General features: G+C 45.5%; 1 protein-coding gene across 2 annotated transcripts in view; it reads right to left on the bottom strand.

Moving 5' to 3' along the window:
- Positions 1-17332, bottom strand: part of LOC145354506 (cartilage acidic protein 1-like) — a 317641-nt gene that overhangs the window by 122858 nt on the left and 177451 nt on the right. For both annotated transcript variants that reach the window (XM_080205934.1, XM_080205933.1), the window contains exon 5: positions 7534-7668. In XM_080205934.1, the coding sequence (XP_080062060.1) occupies positions 7534-7668 (135 nt within the window). The remainder of the gene's footprint in view (positions 1-7533; positions 7669-17332) is intronic.

The raw sequence follows: 17332 nt of genomic DNA, 5'->3' as shown, positions 1-17332 counted from the left end.
AGCTTGGGAGAGATACTTGCCAAATCAGACCCTCACGGGTTACATACAATATCACGGAATAATTACCAGTTCTTTCCCTTTCAGGAGATGCTGCCCATCCCTAATCACCCCTGAACTGAGTGACTTACTGGCCCATTTCAGAGTGCAGTGAAGAGTCAACCACATTGCTATGCAACGGGTCTGTGGCTCAATGCATTCGTACCCCTGTCTCTGAGCCAGAAGCTCCGGGTTCGAGTCCCACCCCAGGACATGATGGTCAAGGAAGATGCGTTCATAACACGGCCAAACAAGCTGAGTGCCAACCTGCAAACCCTTGCTTATTCTGGGTGAAGAACTTCTTCCTCATCTCAGCCCTGAATGTCTTACCCCTTATTCCTAGACTATGAATGCTCCATAGAATTCCTCATAAATTCATAAAATATACGAGCAGTTCTGGATTTCCCCAAGATCTGGAACATTCTTCCTGCCACCATGCCGCCGTGCCACCCAGTCTAACTCTGCATGGTTAGATTACCAATGCCCCCAATCACTCACACTGACCCCATGTTGCCACCCCTTCTACCTCCCTTCACTCCCAGACTCCACACTGACCTCCAGACTAAGCCCCCAACCCGACCTGTCTAACCCCCACCACACAGCTCCACACTGAGCCCCCACTCCCCCGCTGACCCCATCAGACACAATGCCACCTCTGATTCTACCCCTGATTCACAACCCGACGTCAGACCAAATCTGACCAGGCCCCCACCCACCTTGACAACGCTTCCCGATTCAACCCGGTTCCCCTGGCCCACCTCCCCCCTCACCCACCTGCGAACCTGCTACCCTATCCAGCCACCACCCCACTCCCACTAGTATCATCTTTATCCCACTAACACTATCCTACTCACTCTACCACCCCACCCACTCTACCACCACACCCTACCCAATGGGCGGCATGGTGCCACAGTCGTTAGCATTGCTGCCTCATATCAACAGGGACCTGGGTTCGATTCCCGGTTTGGGTCACTGTCTATGTGGAGTTTGCACATTCTCCCCATGTCTGCGTGGGTTTCTCCGGGTGCTCTGGTTTCCTGCCACAGTCTGAAAGATCTGTGGTTAGATGCATTGATGCAAAGGGGCACCAGAGTGTGGCGACTAGGGGAATTTCACAGTAACTTCATTGCAGTGTTAATGAAAGCCTACTCATGGCTAATAAATAAACTTTACCCAGTATCCACCCTACCACCCTACCCAGCATCCTTTCTACCCATCTAACACCCTACTCACTCTACTAGCCCACCCACTCTACCCGCCTACCCACATCCATCCCACTGCACTACTCACTCCTTCGTACCCTATCCCTTACCTACTTATCTTTTCTCTGCAACTTTTCAAAAAAACTCTGGGACATTTAAACCCTTCGCTTACAGAGCGTAGCAGTTAGTGATGTAAAAAGGTTCTGTGATGCCTGCACGGATTCGCTCCGCTGTTCCCTCTGGATTTTCCTGCTCTAACTGAGGACCTTCCACCGGGAACCAAAGAAGAAAGCGCTGGAAAATCTCAGCAGGTCTGGCAGCAACTATGCGGGGAGAAAAGAGCTGACATTTCGAGTCCAGTTGACACTTTGTCAAAGCTTTGGTTGGGAGCCACTCTGGATCCAATTTTGACAAAGGGTCACCTGGACTCGAAACGTCAGCTCTTTTCTCTCCGCACGGATGCTGCCAGACCTGCTGGGATTTTCCAGCATTTTCTCCTTTGGTTTCAGGTTCCAGCATCCGCAGTAATTTTACCTTCCATCGGGAGATTGCCCTGAAAAATGGAAAGCAGGTAAGAGCGTGCGTGTGTGTGTCTTTTTGGTCAGGCCAGCGTTGGAAAGAGGGCCTCTGGGCGTGATGGGGGGATTCGGGGCCACCGTGCTCCATCTCAGGGTGAGGGGCTGAGAGAAAGACTGCCTCTGCAAACCCTCATTTACCTCCTCACTAATGCGACTAAACATCAGCCGATTCCAACAATGGAGGAACAGTTCCATTCCAGCCGCAGTGTATAGAGCTCGCTCGCTCACTCGAGAGAGAGAAATACATTTATAACTGGGGAAACACTCCAGAATGTTCTGACACATGAAGCCAGAGAGCAATGCGCCACAGGTTTCAGACACATGCCATCTGGCACTAACAGAATCACCCCAAGGCGAGCAGAATGACTTTTTCTGACATTTGAAATGTTTGCAGTTATGCTGAGCTTTACATTACCGCGCCGCACTGTCTAATACTCATCTCGGTCACTGGGACGTGACACTGGCGTGCGGCGTCTGATCCTGGCCAGACTGCAGGTGGCTTTTGGCTCAGCCCGGCACCTTCCCGGGGGGGAACGAGCACACAAACTAATTGGAGGTCAGTGCCAATGCTGGAGAAGGTTGGCAGACAGGAATCAGAGCTGACAGGAATCGGAGCAGAGGGCAAGGCATATCACTTCGATGAAATCTTCATATTTATAAAGTGTCTGAGTGCAATTAACATCGACACAAGTGATTGCAAGCAGCTGCAGGGGCTGGGTTTAGGCTGTTCCAAACGCTCCAGAGTGGCTCACAACCAAGACATTAATTCACATCTGGGGAGCAGGAACTCAGCACACTTTGTTTTGTCAAATCTTCTGGTCGCCGTGTTCTGGGGCAAAGAACCACCGTCACTTTTGACCCAATGAGGGCAACGGGCTAATTGGCTGCCAGGAACTCCGCCATCTAACGTCAGTCTGTGTTGGCCATAGCTCAGCCACTTGCGCTCTCACCTTTGACCTCGGGTCAAAGTCCCATTCCAAATCATCAGCACAAAAATTAAGAGTGACTCTCCAAACTGGGGGAGTGCTGCACTGCCAGAGGTGGTGTTTTACAAGTGAGATGTCAAACCAGTTGATGGACAATCTAGTTTGAAGTTTATTTATTGGTGTCACAAGTAGGCTTACATTAACAACACAATGAAGCTACTGTGAAAATCCACTAGTCGCCACACTCCAGTGTCCGTTCGGGTACACTGAGGGAGAATTTTAGCACGGCCAATGCACCCTAACCAGCACCTCTTTGGGACTGTGGGAAGAAACCGGAGCACCTAGAGGAAACCCACACGGGGAGAATATGCAGACTCCACACAGACAGTGACCCAAGCCGGGAATCGAACCCGGGTCCCTGGCGCTGTGAGGTGGCACTGCTAACCACCGTGCCACCGTGCCGCTCGTGAGTGGGCGGCATGAGTGGTCCTCCTCCATCTCAATATTGAAATCGGGCTTGTTCACTAACCGTGACCCCATAAATAAGATTAAACACATTTCATTATGAGTTATAGAAAATGCTTCATCGTTCATGTATTAATAGGACCATCATCAACTTCAAATGGTTAGAACAAATGAACTATTGATAATTTGGAGACAGAGGGAGTGTACAGCCCTCACGGTCAGTGTTGTGTGCAATCAGCATGTGCCTCACTTCACTTGCCCTCACTTTACATGCGAATCACCTCAGTCACACTGGGAAGAAAAGAACTACACAGACGGGAACCAGTAGAATGGGGCAACCCTGTGTATGGGGAATGGTCAACAAAATGTCTTGTGGACTGCATTCAAAACGCAGAAAGTTCATATGTGGCCCAACACTGTGTTAAACCAAAGCAGGTAGGTGGAGGTATGAGTCCCACTGCCTCAGCAAAGCAGCCAGTATAATTAAGGACCCCACGCGCCCCGGACATTCTCTCTTCCACCTTCTTCCGTTGGAAAAAGATACAAAGGTCCGAGGTCACGTACCAACCAACTCAAGAACAGTTTCTTCTCTGCTGCCATCAGACTTTTGAATGGACCTCTCTTGCATTAAGTTGATCTTTCTCTACACTCTAGCTATGACTGTAACACTACATTCTGCACTCTCTCCTTTCCTTCTCTCCTATGTACTCTATGAGTGGTATGTTTTGTGTGTGCAGTGCAAGAAACAATACTTTTCGCTGTATGCCAATACATGTGACAATAAATCAAATCAAATCAAATCCCATGGTGTGTATTCCAAGAATCATAGAAGCATACAGTGCAGAAGGAGACCATTCAGCCCATCGAGTCTGCACCGAACACAATCCCACCCAGGCCTATCCCCAGAACTCCATGCATTTACCTTAGCTAGTCTTCCTGAAATTAAGGGGCAATTTAGCACGTCCAATCCACCTACCCTGCAAATCTTTGAATTATGGGGTGAAACTGGAGCACCTGGAGGAAACCCATGCAGACATGTGGAGAACTTGCAAACTCCACACAGACAGTGACCCAAGACTGGAATTAAACCTGGGTCCCTGGCGCTGTGAGGCAGCAGTGCTAACCGCTGTGCCACCGTGCCACCCAGGAAGATTAGGGAAGTTCTCCCCAGTGTGCTGGCCAATATTCATCCCTCAGTCAACAGCACAAAATATTATCACATTGCTGTTTCTCCAAACCAGCTTGCTGCACTTCCTACATAGAATCCTACAACACAAGTGGAGGCCATTCAGCCCATAGAGTCTGCACTGACCACAATCCCACACAGGCCCTATTCACATAACCCCATGCATTTACTTTAGCTTGTCGCCCTGACACTAAGAGGCAATTTAGCATGGCCAATCCAGCTATCTTGCACATCTTTGGACTGTGGGAGGAAACTGGAGCACCCGGAGGAAACCCACGCAGACATGGGGAGAACGTGCAAATTCCACACAGACAGTGACCCAAGCCAGGAATCGAACCCAGGTTCCTGGCACTGTGAGGCAGCAGTGCTAACCACTGTGCCATTGCGTCACATTACGATGCAGACCCCATTGGCTGTAAAGAGCTTTGAGGTATCTGATGTGAAAAATGCAATGTAAATGCATGTCTTTTTGTTTCCATCAAATGCTAACTTTGCTCTTAAAACAAACATTTTGGCCTTAATTCTTCATTGACGCTAATGGGATTCTCTGGTCCCGACAGCAACGCACCCCCGCTCGCAGGCTTCCCGGCAACGTGGGGTGACATCAATGGAAAATGCCATTGATTGTGGCAGGACCAGAGAATCCTGCTGCCAGCGAACGGCACGCCACCTTCCACTGGTGAGAAACAGGCTACCAGGAGGCCAGAGAAGGTATTTATGTACATCATTGTTGCATCTAGATTATTTCAAAGCTCTTTTTGCACAGTGAACTGGTTTCTCTGCGCCCTTTTCACTTTGGCAAATACAATACAAGTTAAATTGGAAGTAAGCCCTTGAGCCTTTAGGATTGGATTTAGTTCGGACCATCTCAAAATCGGAGAGATATTTAATGCCTGTAGAGTGATGTGGATGATCCATGATGCTGATAGCCCTTAGAAGAGGATTGAATGAGGGACAAATTCGGGAAATCAGCACCCCACAGCCATAGGAAGCCAGAAAGACATCTAGCCTAGTGTAGGCAGCTGCTGGGGGGCTCACTGCCCGGTTTAAGCCCCCTCTGGGATATTAGATGAACAGATAAGCAGCAGGAGCAGGAGATGGACATGTTCTACTCAGGATCATCCCTGTGGCATCACGAGGGCAAGGAATGCTCCACTAAACCTTTAATAATCCCCGAATCCTCTCCAAACCTTAAAGGTTCCTCCCAGTGACTGAACCCTTTGGTAAGAGCAGCTGCTCAATCTTCACCCATTTCAGATCTAAAACTGGACCCAAAAGAATTTACACTCCCATTAATTAATCAAATTAATCATCCAGAGAGTGGTCAGCCTGTGGAATTCGCTACCACAAAAAGTAGTTAATTTCACAAAGCAGTTAGATTTTGCATTTGAGGCGAAGGTGATCAAAGGATATGGGGGGGATCAGTCTATTGAGTTGGATGATTGGCCTTGATCATTATGAATGGCAGAGCAGGCTCGAAGGGCTGAATGGCCTCCTCCTGTTCCTATTGCCTACGTTAAGGCTTCTATTTAAAAGTGTCCTGGAGAGTTGCTTTGAATGTTATTTCTCAATGCTCACAAAAAGGAGAAAAATCTTGCATTTATACGACGCCTTTCTTGACCTCAGGATGTGGCAAAGTGCTTTCCAGCAGCTGAAGTATTCTTAAAACGTTTCAGTTGCAATGCAGGAAGTGGGGCAGTCAATCTGTGCACAGCAAGCTCCAACAAACAGCATTGAGGTACACAGTTCTCTAAAGGCGGAGTCACAGGTAGCTAGGGCAATGAAGAAGGCTTTTGACATGCTGGCCTTCATCAGTGTGGGCATTGAGTATAGAAGTTGGGAAGTTATGCTGCAGTTGGACAGGACATTGGTAAGGCCACACCTGGAGTATTGTGTTCAGTTTTGGTGGCCTTGTTATAGGAAAGATAAACTGGAGAGAGTGCAGAAGAAATTTACAAGGATGCTGCCAGGACTCAAGGGACTGAGTTATAGGGAGAGATTGGACAGGCTGGGACATTTTTCTTTGGAGCGTAGGAAACTGAGGGGTGATCTTATAGAGGTGTATAAGATCATGAGAGGGATGGATAGGGTGAATGCACTCCTTCTTTTTCCCAGGGTTGGGGGATCGAGAGCTAGAGGGCACAGGTTTAAGTTAAAAGGGGAAAGAATTAATGGGAACCTGAGGAGCAACTTTTTTACACAGAGGATGATACATATTTGGGATGAGCTGCCGGAGGAAGTGTTTGAGGCAGGGACATTAATAACATTTAAAAGGTATTTGGACAGATACATGGACAGGAAAGGTTTAGAGGGATATGGGCCAAATGCAAGCAAATGGGGTGCGCTTAGATGGACATTTTGGTCAGCATGAGCCAGTTTGGGCCGAAGGGCCTGTCTCTGTGCCGTACATTCTGTGATTCTATGATCTAGAAGGACAAGGGGCAGCAGACACGTGGGAATACCACCGCTTACAGGATCCCCTCCAAGCTGCACACCATCCTGACTTGGAGGTAAGGTTGTCTAACTCAGCTCAGATTCATAATATTGACTCTAATCTCTCTCCACAAACGCTGTCAGACCTGCCGAGATTTTCCAGCATTTTCTGTTTCTGTACTATTCTAATATTTGTTGAGGGAAAAATATCGGTCTGGACTATGGAGGAAACAATGCTGTTCTTCTTGGAAAAGTGCCGTGGGATACTTCATCCAACCCGAGAGAGTACACATAGAACATCTGCTCTGAATAATGGCACTCCTAGCAGTGCAGGACCCCCTCATTACTGCACAGGGAGTGTCGGCCCAGGATGTATATGTTGAAGCAACAACTTCTGATTTATTGGTACAGTAAGTAGTCTCACAACACCAGGTAAAAGTCCCGTAGGTTTATTTGGAATCACAAGCTTTTGGAGTGCCGCTCCGGGTCACTCATCTGATGAAGAAACAGCGCTCCGAAAGCTCGTGATTCCAAATAAACCTGTTGGTCTTGAACCTGGCGTTGTGAGACTTCCTATTGTGCTTACCCCAGTCCAACACCGGCGTCTCCACATCATGACTTATTGGTGAGAATGCTGATGCCACGTGAGTGCCTGTGTTGGACCCCTGCTCTTTGTAGATGTTCTCTCTACAATACAATCCTCTTACCAGCCTGGGCAGCCACATCGGTGAAGGTGCCGTTTCCGTTATTCCTGAAGAGGAAGTTCGGTCCGTTCTCATTGTCGCAGAATATGTCGGATCTGTCGGAACTGACGATCGGGCCAACGGCGACTCCACGCCCACCTGCCCCAGAGGAGAGAGAGGGGACAACATAAGAATTTAAGAGCATAGGAACTCGGAGTTGGCAATTCAGCCCCTCAAACCTGCTCCACCGTTCTATACCATCATGGCTGATTTCAGAGAATCATAGAATCATACAGTGCAGAAGGAGGCCATTTGGCCCATCCAGTCTTCACTGGCCACAATCCCACCAACCACAGTCCCAACACAATTCAATCTAGTGAACCTTCTCTGAACCCTCTCTAACGCATTTACATCCTTCCTCAAGTAAGGGCGTCAATACTCTGCACGTTACTCCAGATATGGTCTCACCAATGTCCTATATAGTTGCAACAACACTTCCCTACTTTTATATTCTATTCCAACACTAAAATTCCATTTGCCTTTATTAACTTTCTGTGATTCATGTACAAGGACACCCAGATCCCTCTGCAATCCCTTCGATTCCAGCCTTGGGTGACTGTGTGGAGTTTGCACGTTTTACCCGTGTCCCCGTGGGTTTCCTCCCACCCTCCAAAAATGGGCAGGTTAGCTGCACTGGTCATACTAAATTATCCCTTAAGGTAGGTTAGGTGGGATCAGCCATGCTAAATTCCCCTTACTGTTCAGAATGTGTAGGTATGGCTGGATTAGCCATGGTAAATGTGTGGGGTTACAGGGAAAGGGCAGGGGAGAGGGTCTGGGTGGGATGCTCTTTCAGAGAGTCAGTGCAGATTCAATGGGCTGAATGGCCTCATTCTGAATAGGGATTCTGTGATTCTACGTACCAAACTGCTTAAGACTCAATTAAATATTCCTGAAGCATCCTCACTATTGTAATGTAGAAAAACACAGCAATTGATCTGTATTGGACAAATAGCAATGATTACTAACTTAGTAAATGATTACTGATATGATTTTTAATGATGTTAAAGAAGGTTAAGATTTACACATTTCCCAGGACACCGAAGGAACTCTTAGTGCTGTGAGATCTTTCACATCCTGTTTCTCCCTCCAACTGAACTGAACATACATCTCAACCCAATGATCTGCCGATGCAGAGGCAAGGGTGCTAGCAATGAAACGAGCAGAACGGTGGCACAGGGGTGGCATAGAATGGCACAGTGGTTAGTACTGCTGCTTTACAGTGCTGAGAACCCGAGCTCGAGTCCGGCCTCGGTCACTGTCTGTGCAGAGTCTGCACATTCTCTCCGTGTCTGCGTGGGTTTCCTCCCACAGTCCAAAGGTGTGCTGGTTAGGTGGATTGACCATACTAAGCTGCCCCTTAGTGTCCCAAGAGGTGTAGGTTAGATGGGATTAGCCATAGTAAATGTGTGGGGTAATGGGGGTAGGGTAAGGGACTGAACTTGGGTGAAATGCTGCAATGGAATTGTGTAAGACGAATGGGATAGGCTACTGACAAGATAATGAAATCAGAGAGCTGAAATCAGAGGTTTAACAACATCAAATATGAACAGATGAACATACGAGCTTGAAGCATGAGTAGAGTAGACCATTCATTCCCTCAAGTCTTCTCCACCAGTCATTAAGATCGCTGATCTGATTGTAACTCAACCCCAGTTTCCTTTCTACCCAGTGTATCCTTTGCCTCCCTTGTCAATGAGAGAAATCTATCAAATTCAGCCTTGAAAAACATCCAATGATCCAGCCTGCACCATTCCCTTTAAGACTCACCCACAGACTCACAACCCTACAAAGAGAAATCGTTCTCCTTATCTCCATCTTTCATGGAAGGCCCTTTATTTTTGAACAGTGTCCCCTAGGCTTGGTTTCTCACACAACCTCTCAGCTCCACCCTGCCAAGCCCCCTCAGGATTTTATATGGGAAAATGAAATCACCTCTCGGGTTTCTAAACTCCAACGAGTACAGACCCAAACTGTCCATTTTCTGATGTGTGACATAGAAACATCGAAACTTGAAGCAGGTGGAGGCCATCCCGTCCTTTGTGCTGCCCAGCCATTCATTTTGATCATGGCTGACCATCAGATTCAATATCCTGATCCCCCTTCCCCCCATATTCCTTAATCCCATTAGCGCCGAGAGTTATGTCCAACTCCTGCTCGAAAGCCTCAAGTTTTTAGATGTCCAGATCACCAGTGACCTGTCCTGGTACCTGCACACTGACGTTATTGTTAAGAAAGCCCCACCAATGTTTCTGCTTTCTCAGGAGGCCAAGGAAAATTGGCATGTCAGCTACAACTCTCACCAATCTTTACAGATGCACTGTAGAAAGCACTCTTTCTGGCTGTATATAGCTTGGTATGCCTTCTGCTCTGCCCAAGACCGCAAGAAACTACAAAGGGTCATGATCGAAATGCCATCTATCACTCAAACCAGCCTGCCATGCATTGACACTGTCTACACTTCCCGCTGCCCGGGAAAAGCAGCCAGCATAAACCCCACGTACCCCAGACATTCTCTCTTTCACCTTCTTCCATCGGAAAAAAAATATAAAAGCCTGAGATAGCATACCAACTGACTCAAGAACAGCTTCTTCCCTGCTGCCATCAGACTTTTGAATGGACCTACCTCACACTAAATTGACCTTTCTCTGTACTCCAGCTATGACTGTAATACAATATTCTGCACTCTCATTTCCTCCTGTGAGGCTACAGTGTCTTTAAGAAATGTATTTTAATCCTGTTTCTCTGCAGCTTTGTTCAAGCTGTCCTGGCCTTTTTGTGTTGTCTGTTGAAGGCATTAAATTTGCCTTTTTGTTTACTTTTAATTTGGGCCTAATGCAATGTCCTGGGGCTTTACAACCCTTCAGAATTGTTGGGGTAAGGCTGATTGACAGGTCATGGTCAGGTGATTCCTTCATAGGGGAATCCAAGGATTCACTTCCAGTTTGGCTAGTTAGAAACTGTTAGACTCCAGACTGCAAAGCAGTATGTTTCTGGATCTCTCCCTGATATTGGAAATTTAGCTCTTGGGGGCTGGCTGGCGAGTAACTAGAGACAAGGAGTGCCTCTACCTCTTGAAGTGGTTCACGGGCTAAAAGCAATGGCTAGCTTCTAGCTTTAGGACAGGGAAGCCAGAGTTTCAATTCTCCATCCAAAGGACCAATTCACAGCAGGCGTTGCAAAGCTGCAAGGTGCAGCATACTTATTTTCTGTAATAAACCTAGAATGGGGGGTGTATGTTTGTACGGGTTGTTTATATTGGAAGAGTAGTTGGAGCTGTTAAGGTTCATATAATATCATGGCTGTTTTCCTTTTCTGGTCTGTAGATGGTAGAAGTTATTGATAATTGTCTTATTATATGTTAACTATATTCTTAAATAAACTTTATTTGATAAAAGCTCCCTAGTGAGTCATTTGAATCATACATGGAGTGAAACATGCTTAGCTGTGCCAAACTTCAAAGTGCAAAACTTATGATCTAGGCTGACTCCATATAATAACTTGGAGTTTCTGACCTGGATTATAATATTTCTCCCCAATGGACTCCACGACTAGTATGTTTTGTCTGTATAACACACAAGAAACAGTACTTTTCTTGTACGTGTCAATAATAAATCAAAGATATTGCAGAAGCATCATTGATCCTAATTGCTGGACTGTTTGTTTTAATCTGGGCTAATGCAGTGTTGTTAATTCAGTGCTTTCCCCTGGGATTTTTCAGAGCAGTGTTTGATTAGGTTGATTGACAGAAAAAAATCATGTGACTGGATAGGGTTAGGCTTACGCAGAGAATCAAGCACAGTGCTTTTTGGAATTTTTAGAGAGAAGTAGTTCTCTGTCTCTCTCTCTCTCTTTCTCTCTGGAGATTGGAGACTAGGGCCTGCCATAAAATAGGTCTCTTTCTCTGATGTTCTGTTGTTTGAAAATAGATCTTTCTCTGGAGGCTACATAGGGGAGTCAGGAGGCAGGTGTCTTTCTATATCTTCGTCTTGAGGTGTTAAAAGGCTGGAAATGTAGCACCCACATGAGGCTACACTGTATATTTAGCGCTAATGATTCTGAGGAGAGATTTATGTCTATGGGGATATTGCTTACATTGGAACTTTGGAGATAGCTAGAGGTTAAGAATTGTATCTTTTTAAGTTTAAATATTTCAGTTGGTAAAAGTTGCACTAATTATTTTTGTTGTATTTGACGGTGTTGTTAAAAATAAAGTTTTGTTTTGATAAATGCTTCCTAGTGAGTCAATAGAATCATACCTCGAGCAAAACACCTTAAGCTCACACTGAAGCCAAAGTCAAAGCAAGCTGGGATCCAGGGTAACTTCATACTGAATTTTGGAGTTTCTGATCTGAGCCCTAGCAGACGGCACAGTAGTAAAAGGGTTGACAAACACCAAAGGGGATTGTAAAACGCTTCAAGAGGACAGGTTAGTGAAATGGGCAGGTAAGCGGCAGATGTAATTTAAAGCAGATAGATGGAAGATAATATGCTGAGGAAGGAAACAAGGACTGAGATCAAAATTCAGTGGAAAGGTAAAGTTGAACAAACATGGGGATTGAGGATTGAGTACATATTTTGCTAGAAACCTGAATGCAGGTGGATAAAAGCCATAACATTACCAGAAGAATGCTACATTTTACAAACAGAGTAAAGGATACAAGATTAAAAATAAAAATATAGAAAAAAGCACTGGTTAGGGCACAGATTCACCAATGTGTATGGTCTTGAGAACTCCCTTATACAAGGGACGTTTTATCATACAGAGTGTGCAGAATAGATTCAAGAGGAATATGACAAGGATAGGAAACTGAGACTTGAGGCTATTTCCCTTGGAAGTATGATAGATAAGAAAGATTTAATTAATTTTTTTTATAAGTATGAAGAATTTTGATAGATTAAGTAAAGAGCTTAGGGGCAGGAGAAAACCATTTAGCCCACTGAGCCTGTTCCGCCAATCAATTAGATCATGGCTGATCATCTAGCTGAACACCATTTTCCCATGCTATCTCCGTATCTCTTGACAGCATAAAGCAGCCTTACTTTATTGGCACGACATCTACAAACACTCTCTCCCTCCACCACCAACACAGTGGCAGTAGTGTGTAGTATCTACTGCACTGTGGGAACTTACAGAATCAAAACCATGCATAATGTTCAAGTTGAGATCTCATCAAGACTCTGTACAACTGCAGTTGTATCTTTACCCCTGTAATCCTGCACGCAATCCCCTCACGATGAAGGTTACCATACCATTTGCCTTCCCAATTGCTTGCTGTACCTGCATGCCAACTTTCAGTGACTCATGGACAAGGACACCCAGGTTCCTTTGGCCACCCCCACTTCTCACCATCGAAGAAATACTCTGCCTTTCAGTCTTTTTCTAACAAAGTGAATAACTTCACATTATATTCCATCTGTCATGTCCTGGCCCATTCACTTCGACTGTTCAAGTTCTCTTGAAGCCTCCTTGCATCCTCCTCATCAATTTATGTTTCAGCCCAGTTTGGATTCATTAGCAAAGTTGGAAATATTACAATCGGTCCAGACATCCAAATCATTATAGAGATTGTGAACAGCTGTGAGCCCAGCGCTGATCCTTATCCTACCCCACTAGTAACAGCCTGCCATTCTGAGAATGATTGGTTTATTCCCACTCTCTGTTTCCTGTCTGATAACCAATTCTCAATCCATACTAGCATGTATTCCCTCATCCTATGCTTTCTCATTTTATTTATGAACCTCTTAGAAACATAGAACAGTACAGCACAGTTCAGGCCCTTCGGCCCTCAATGTTGTGCCGAGCTATGTCCAATCCCAAGATCAAGCTATCTCCTCCCTACTATTCCGGAGTGCGCCACTCGTCTATCCAATAACCGCTTGAAAGTTCCTAAAGTGTCCGACTCCACTATTACAGCAGGCACAATGGACTGAATGGCCTCCTTCTCTGCTGTAAGCCCCAGAGCATTCTTGCACTGACAAGTCCCAATGAAGGCCAAAGCCCACAGGGTGTCGGTAAAGTTGAGAAATGTGGAGTAGTGACATTCCTTTACTCCTGCCATCTATGCATTTTTAAAAGCAAAGCAATTTTTGAATGCTCATAATTCTTCACCTTTCTTCCTCTTTTTAAACCATGGAATTTGAAATCAGGAAGTTCATTTTCAGACAAGCTGCAGAAATACGAACTCTTGCCCCCATAAGGCTCTGAATCATAGAATAATTGAATCCCTATAGTGCAGAAGGAGGCCATTCAGCCCATTGAGTCTGCACTGACCACGATCCTACCCAGGCCCTATTCCCGTCACCCCGTGCATTTACCCTGCTAATCTCCCTGACACTGTGGTCAATTTAGCATGGCCAATCAACTTAACCCGCACATCTTTGGACTGTGGGAGGAAATCGGAGCACCCGAAGGAAACCCACGCAGACACGGGGAGAACATGCAAACTCTGCACAGACAGTCACCTAAGCTGAGAATTGAACTCGGGCCTCTGGCGCTGTGAGGCAGTTGCGCTAACCACTGCACCACTGTGCTGCCCATAAATGTCAATCGAAAACTGAGGTCAGATGCTACTGAGAAATTTAGAGCTAAGGCAAGTAAATTAAGTTGAAATGCAAATCTTCCAACGATCTAACTGAATAACAGACGGGGGTCTGGAAGCCTGAATGGCCCTTTGGTCACATGGTCTGAAATCTCACTGACAGTGGGTGACAAAAATAACCAATGAGATGTTTTCTGAAGCTTGGTCATTAGAGGTGGACAACCAGGAACATGTTATTATTCATAGCTCACAATCATTGCACAGGATGCAATGGTCTTTGGTCCAAATGCCTTGATGGGATGGCATCGGATCCTATGTTTTCTTTCATTCATTCCTGGGACATGGACATCGCCGGCTGGCCAGCATTTGTTGCCCATCCCTAGTTGCCCCTGCGAAGATGGTGGTGAACTGCCTTCTTGAAACACTGCAGTCCACCTGCTGTAGGTTAATACAAGTGAGTGGCTTGCTAGGCATTTTCAGAGGGCAGTTGAGAATCAACATGTGGCTCTGGAGTTACATGTAAACCAGACCAGATAAGGACAGCAGATTCCCTTCCCTGAAAGGACATTAGTGAACCAGATGGGTTTTTCCAACAATTGACAATGGTTTCATGGTCATCAGTAAATTCTTAATTCCAGATATTTTTAATTGAATTCAGATTCAAACCATCTGCCATGGTGGGATTTGAACCAGTGTCTCCAGATCATTAGTTGAATTTCTGGATTAATAGTCCAGTGATATTACCAGGAGGCAAAAGATCATTTTCTTGTCGAGTTTGCACACTTCTCTGTTGAAGACCATCCCAAGTGAATAAAATAGAAGTGGTGAGACACGATGGGCCAAATGGCCTCTTTGTATGCTGTAAAGCTCTATGAATGAGCTACATTTCCAATTAGAACAAAATAAGTCAGGATTAACAAGCGCACATTAACTTGCTGAGGGATTATTACAGAAAACACAAACATCAGATCGCTGGGGTGTGAAAGTACGGAAAAAAAAAGTGGGTTAAAATTCTGGGGAGGAATTTCAAACTAATTCTTTGAAGGTGGCAAGTTAATAAGATTGTTAAAAATAGCACTATGGATCTAGGGCTCTATAAATAAAGGCTTAGAGTTCAAAGACAAGGAGGTTATGCTAAAACCTAATAAAAGAATGTGAAACCACACCTGGAGGGGCCTAATTCTGGGCTCCACACTTTGGGAAGGATGTCTGGGTCTTGAAGAGGATGAAGTGGAGATTTACTGGGATGCGACCAACAATGAGAGATGTCAGTTACACGGCGATACTGGAGAAGCTGAGGTTGTTCTCCTTAGAGCGGAGAAGGTTAAGGGGAGGATTACTTGAGCTGTTCAACATGATAAAGAGTTTTGATAAGAGTAAATAAGGAGAAATTGTTTCTACGTAGGGACTGTCAGTAACCAGGTGACACAGATTTAAGATAAGAACAAAGGGGAGGTAAGGAAAATTTCCATTTTAATCAACAAATTGTCCCTCTCTGGAATGTTCTGTCTGAAAGGTTATTCACTTTATTCATTATCAGCATCACAAGTAGACTTACATTGACACTGCAATGAAGTTACCGTGAAAATCCCCCAGTCACCACACTCCAGCACTTGTTTGGGTACACTGAGGGAGAATTTAGCATGGCCAATGCACCTAACCAGTATGTGGGGGGAAACCAGAGCACCCAGAGGAAACCCACGCAGACACGAGGAGAATGTGCAAACTCTACACGGACTTTGACCCAAGCCGGGAATTGAACTTGGGTCCCTGGATCTGTGAGGCAGCAGTTCTAACCACTGTGCCACCATGCCACCTAATATGGTGGAAGAAGATTCACCAGTAATTATCAAAAGGCGTTGGCTGGATACTTGAAGTCGAAAAAAATTGCAGGACAGAGGAAGCAACAGGAGAATGGGACTCATTGGGTCATTTTTTCAAAGCTCCTGCAGAGGTATGAGGGGCTGAATGGCCTCCTTCAGTGCTGTGGGGTTCTGTTATTACTGTCAATGTATCCTGTGGCATCACTTCTTGTTTGTCAACTAACACATGCTTCTCAAAGTCACTAACTCCCCTTCATGATCACATCTAACCACAGAACGCATTTTTTATTCATTCGTGGGACGTGGGAATGGCTGGCTATGGCCAGCATTTATTGCCCATCCCTAGCTGCCCTTGGAGTGACTTGCTAGCCCATTTCAGAGGACAGTTGAGAGTCAACACATTGCTGTGGCTCTGGAGTCGCATGTACACCAGACAAGGTAAGAACAGCAGATTTCCTTCCCACATTGTGTACAGTTTTGGTCACCCAGTTACAGGAAGAATGTAAATAAGGTTGAAAGAGTGCAGAGAAGGTTCATGAGGATGTTGCCGGGACTTGAGAAGCTGAGTTACAGAGAGAGATTGAATAGGTTAGGACTTTATTCCCTGGAGCGTAGAAGAATGAGGGGGGATTTGATAGAGGTGTATAAGATTTTGATGGGTATAGATAGAGTGAATGCAAGCAGCCTTTTTCCACTGAGGCTCAGGGAGAAAAAAACCAGAGGGCATGGGTTAAGGGTGAAAGGAGAAAAATTTAAAGAGAATATTAGGGGGGGCTTCTTCACATAGAGAGTAGTGGGAGTGTGGAATAAGCTGCCGGATAAAGTACTAAATGCGGGGTCACATTTAACATTTAAGAAACATTTGGATGGGTACATGGACGAGAGGGGTGTGGAGGGGTATGGTCCAAGTGCAGGTCAGTGGGACTAGGCAAAAAATGGTTTAGCACAGACAAGAAGGGCCAAAAGGCCTGTTTCTGAGCTGTAATTTACTATGGTTGGATTAGTGAACCAGATGGGTTTTTCTAACAATCGACAATGGTGTCATGGTCATTAGTAGATTCCTAATTCGAGATTTTTTTTTATTGAATTCAAATTTCACATCTGCCGTGATGGGATTTGAACCCGGGTCCCCAGAACATTAGCTGAGTTTCTGGATTAATAGTCTCGTGATAATATCACTTGGCCATTGCCTTCGCCACAAATTAATTAATTAACCAAAGATGATATTGTTCATAATTAATTGGTCATTAAGTGGTAGGTACTAATTAGGGGGTAATAACGTTCCACCCTAATCATAACAAACTCCTTTGGGAGGTAAGTGTTCTGTGTCCTGCCTCATCCACGTCCATGCAGACTAGTACTTCCCTTTGCACTCCTACACTGACAGACATGAGGGGA

This window comes from Carcharhinus amblyrhynchos, chromosome 17 (genome assembly GCF_965287045.1).
Source record: "Carcharhinus amblyrhynchos chromosome 17, sCarAmb.v2.hapA, whole genome shotgun sequence".
Classification (NCBI taxonomy): Eukaryota; Metazoa; Chordata; class Chondrichthyes; order Carcharhiniformes; family Carcharhinidae; genus Carcharhinus; species Carcharhinus amblyrhynchos.
Note: the sequence above shows the minus strand (reverse complement) of the source record. Positions and strands in the feature narration are given on the sequence as shown.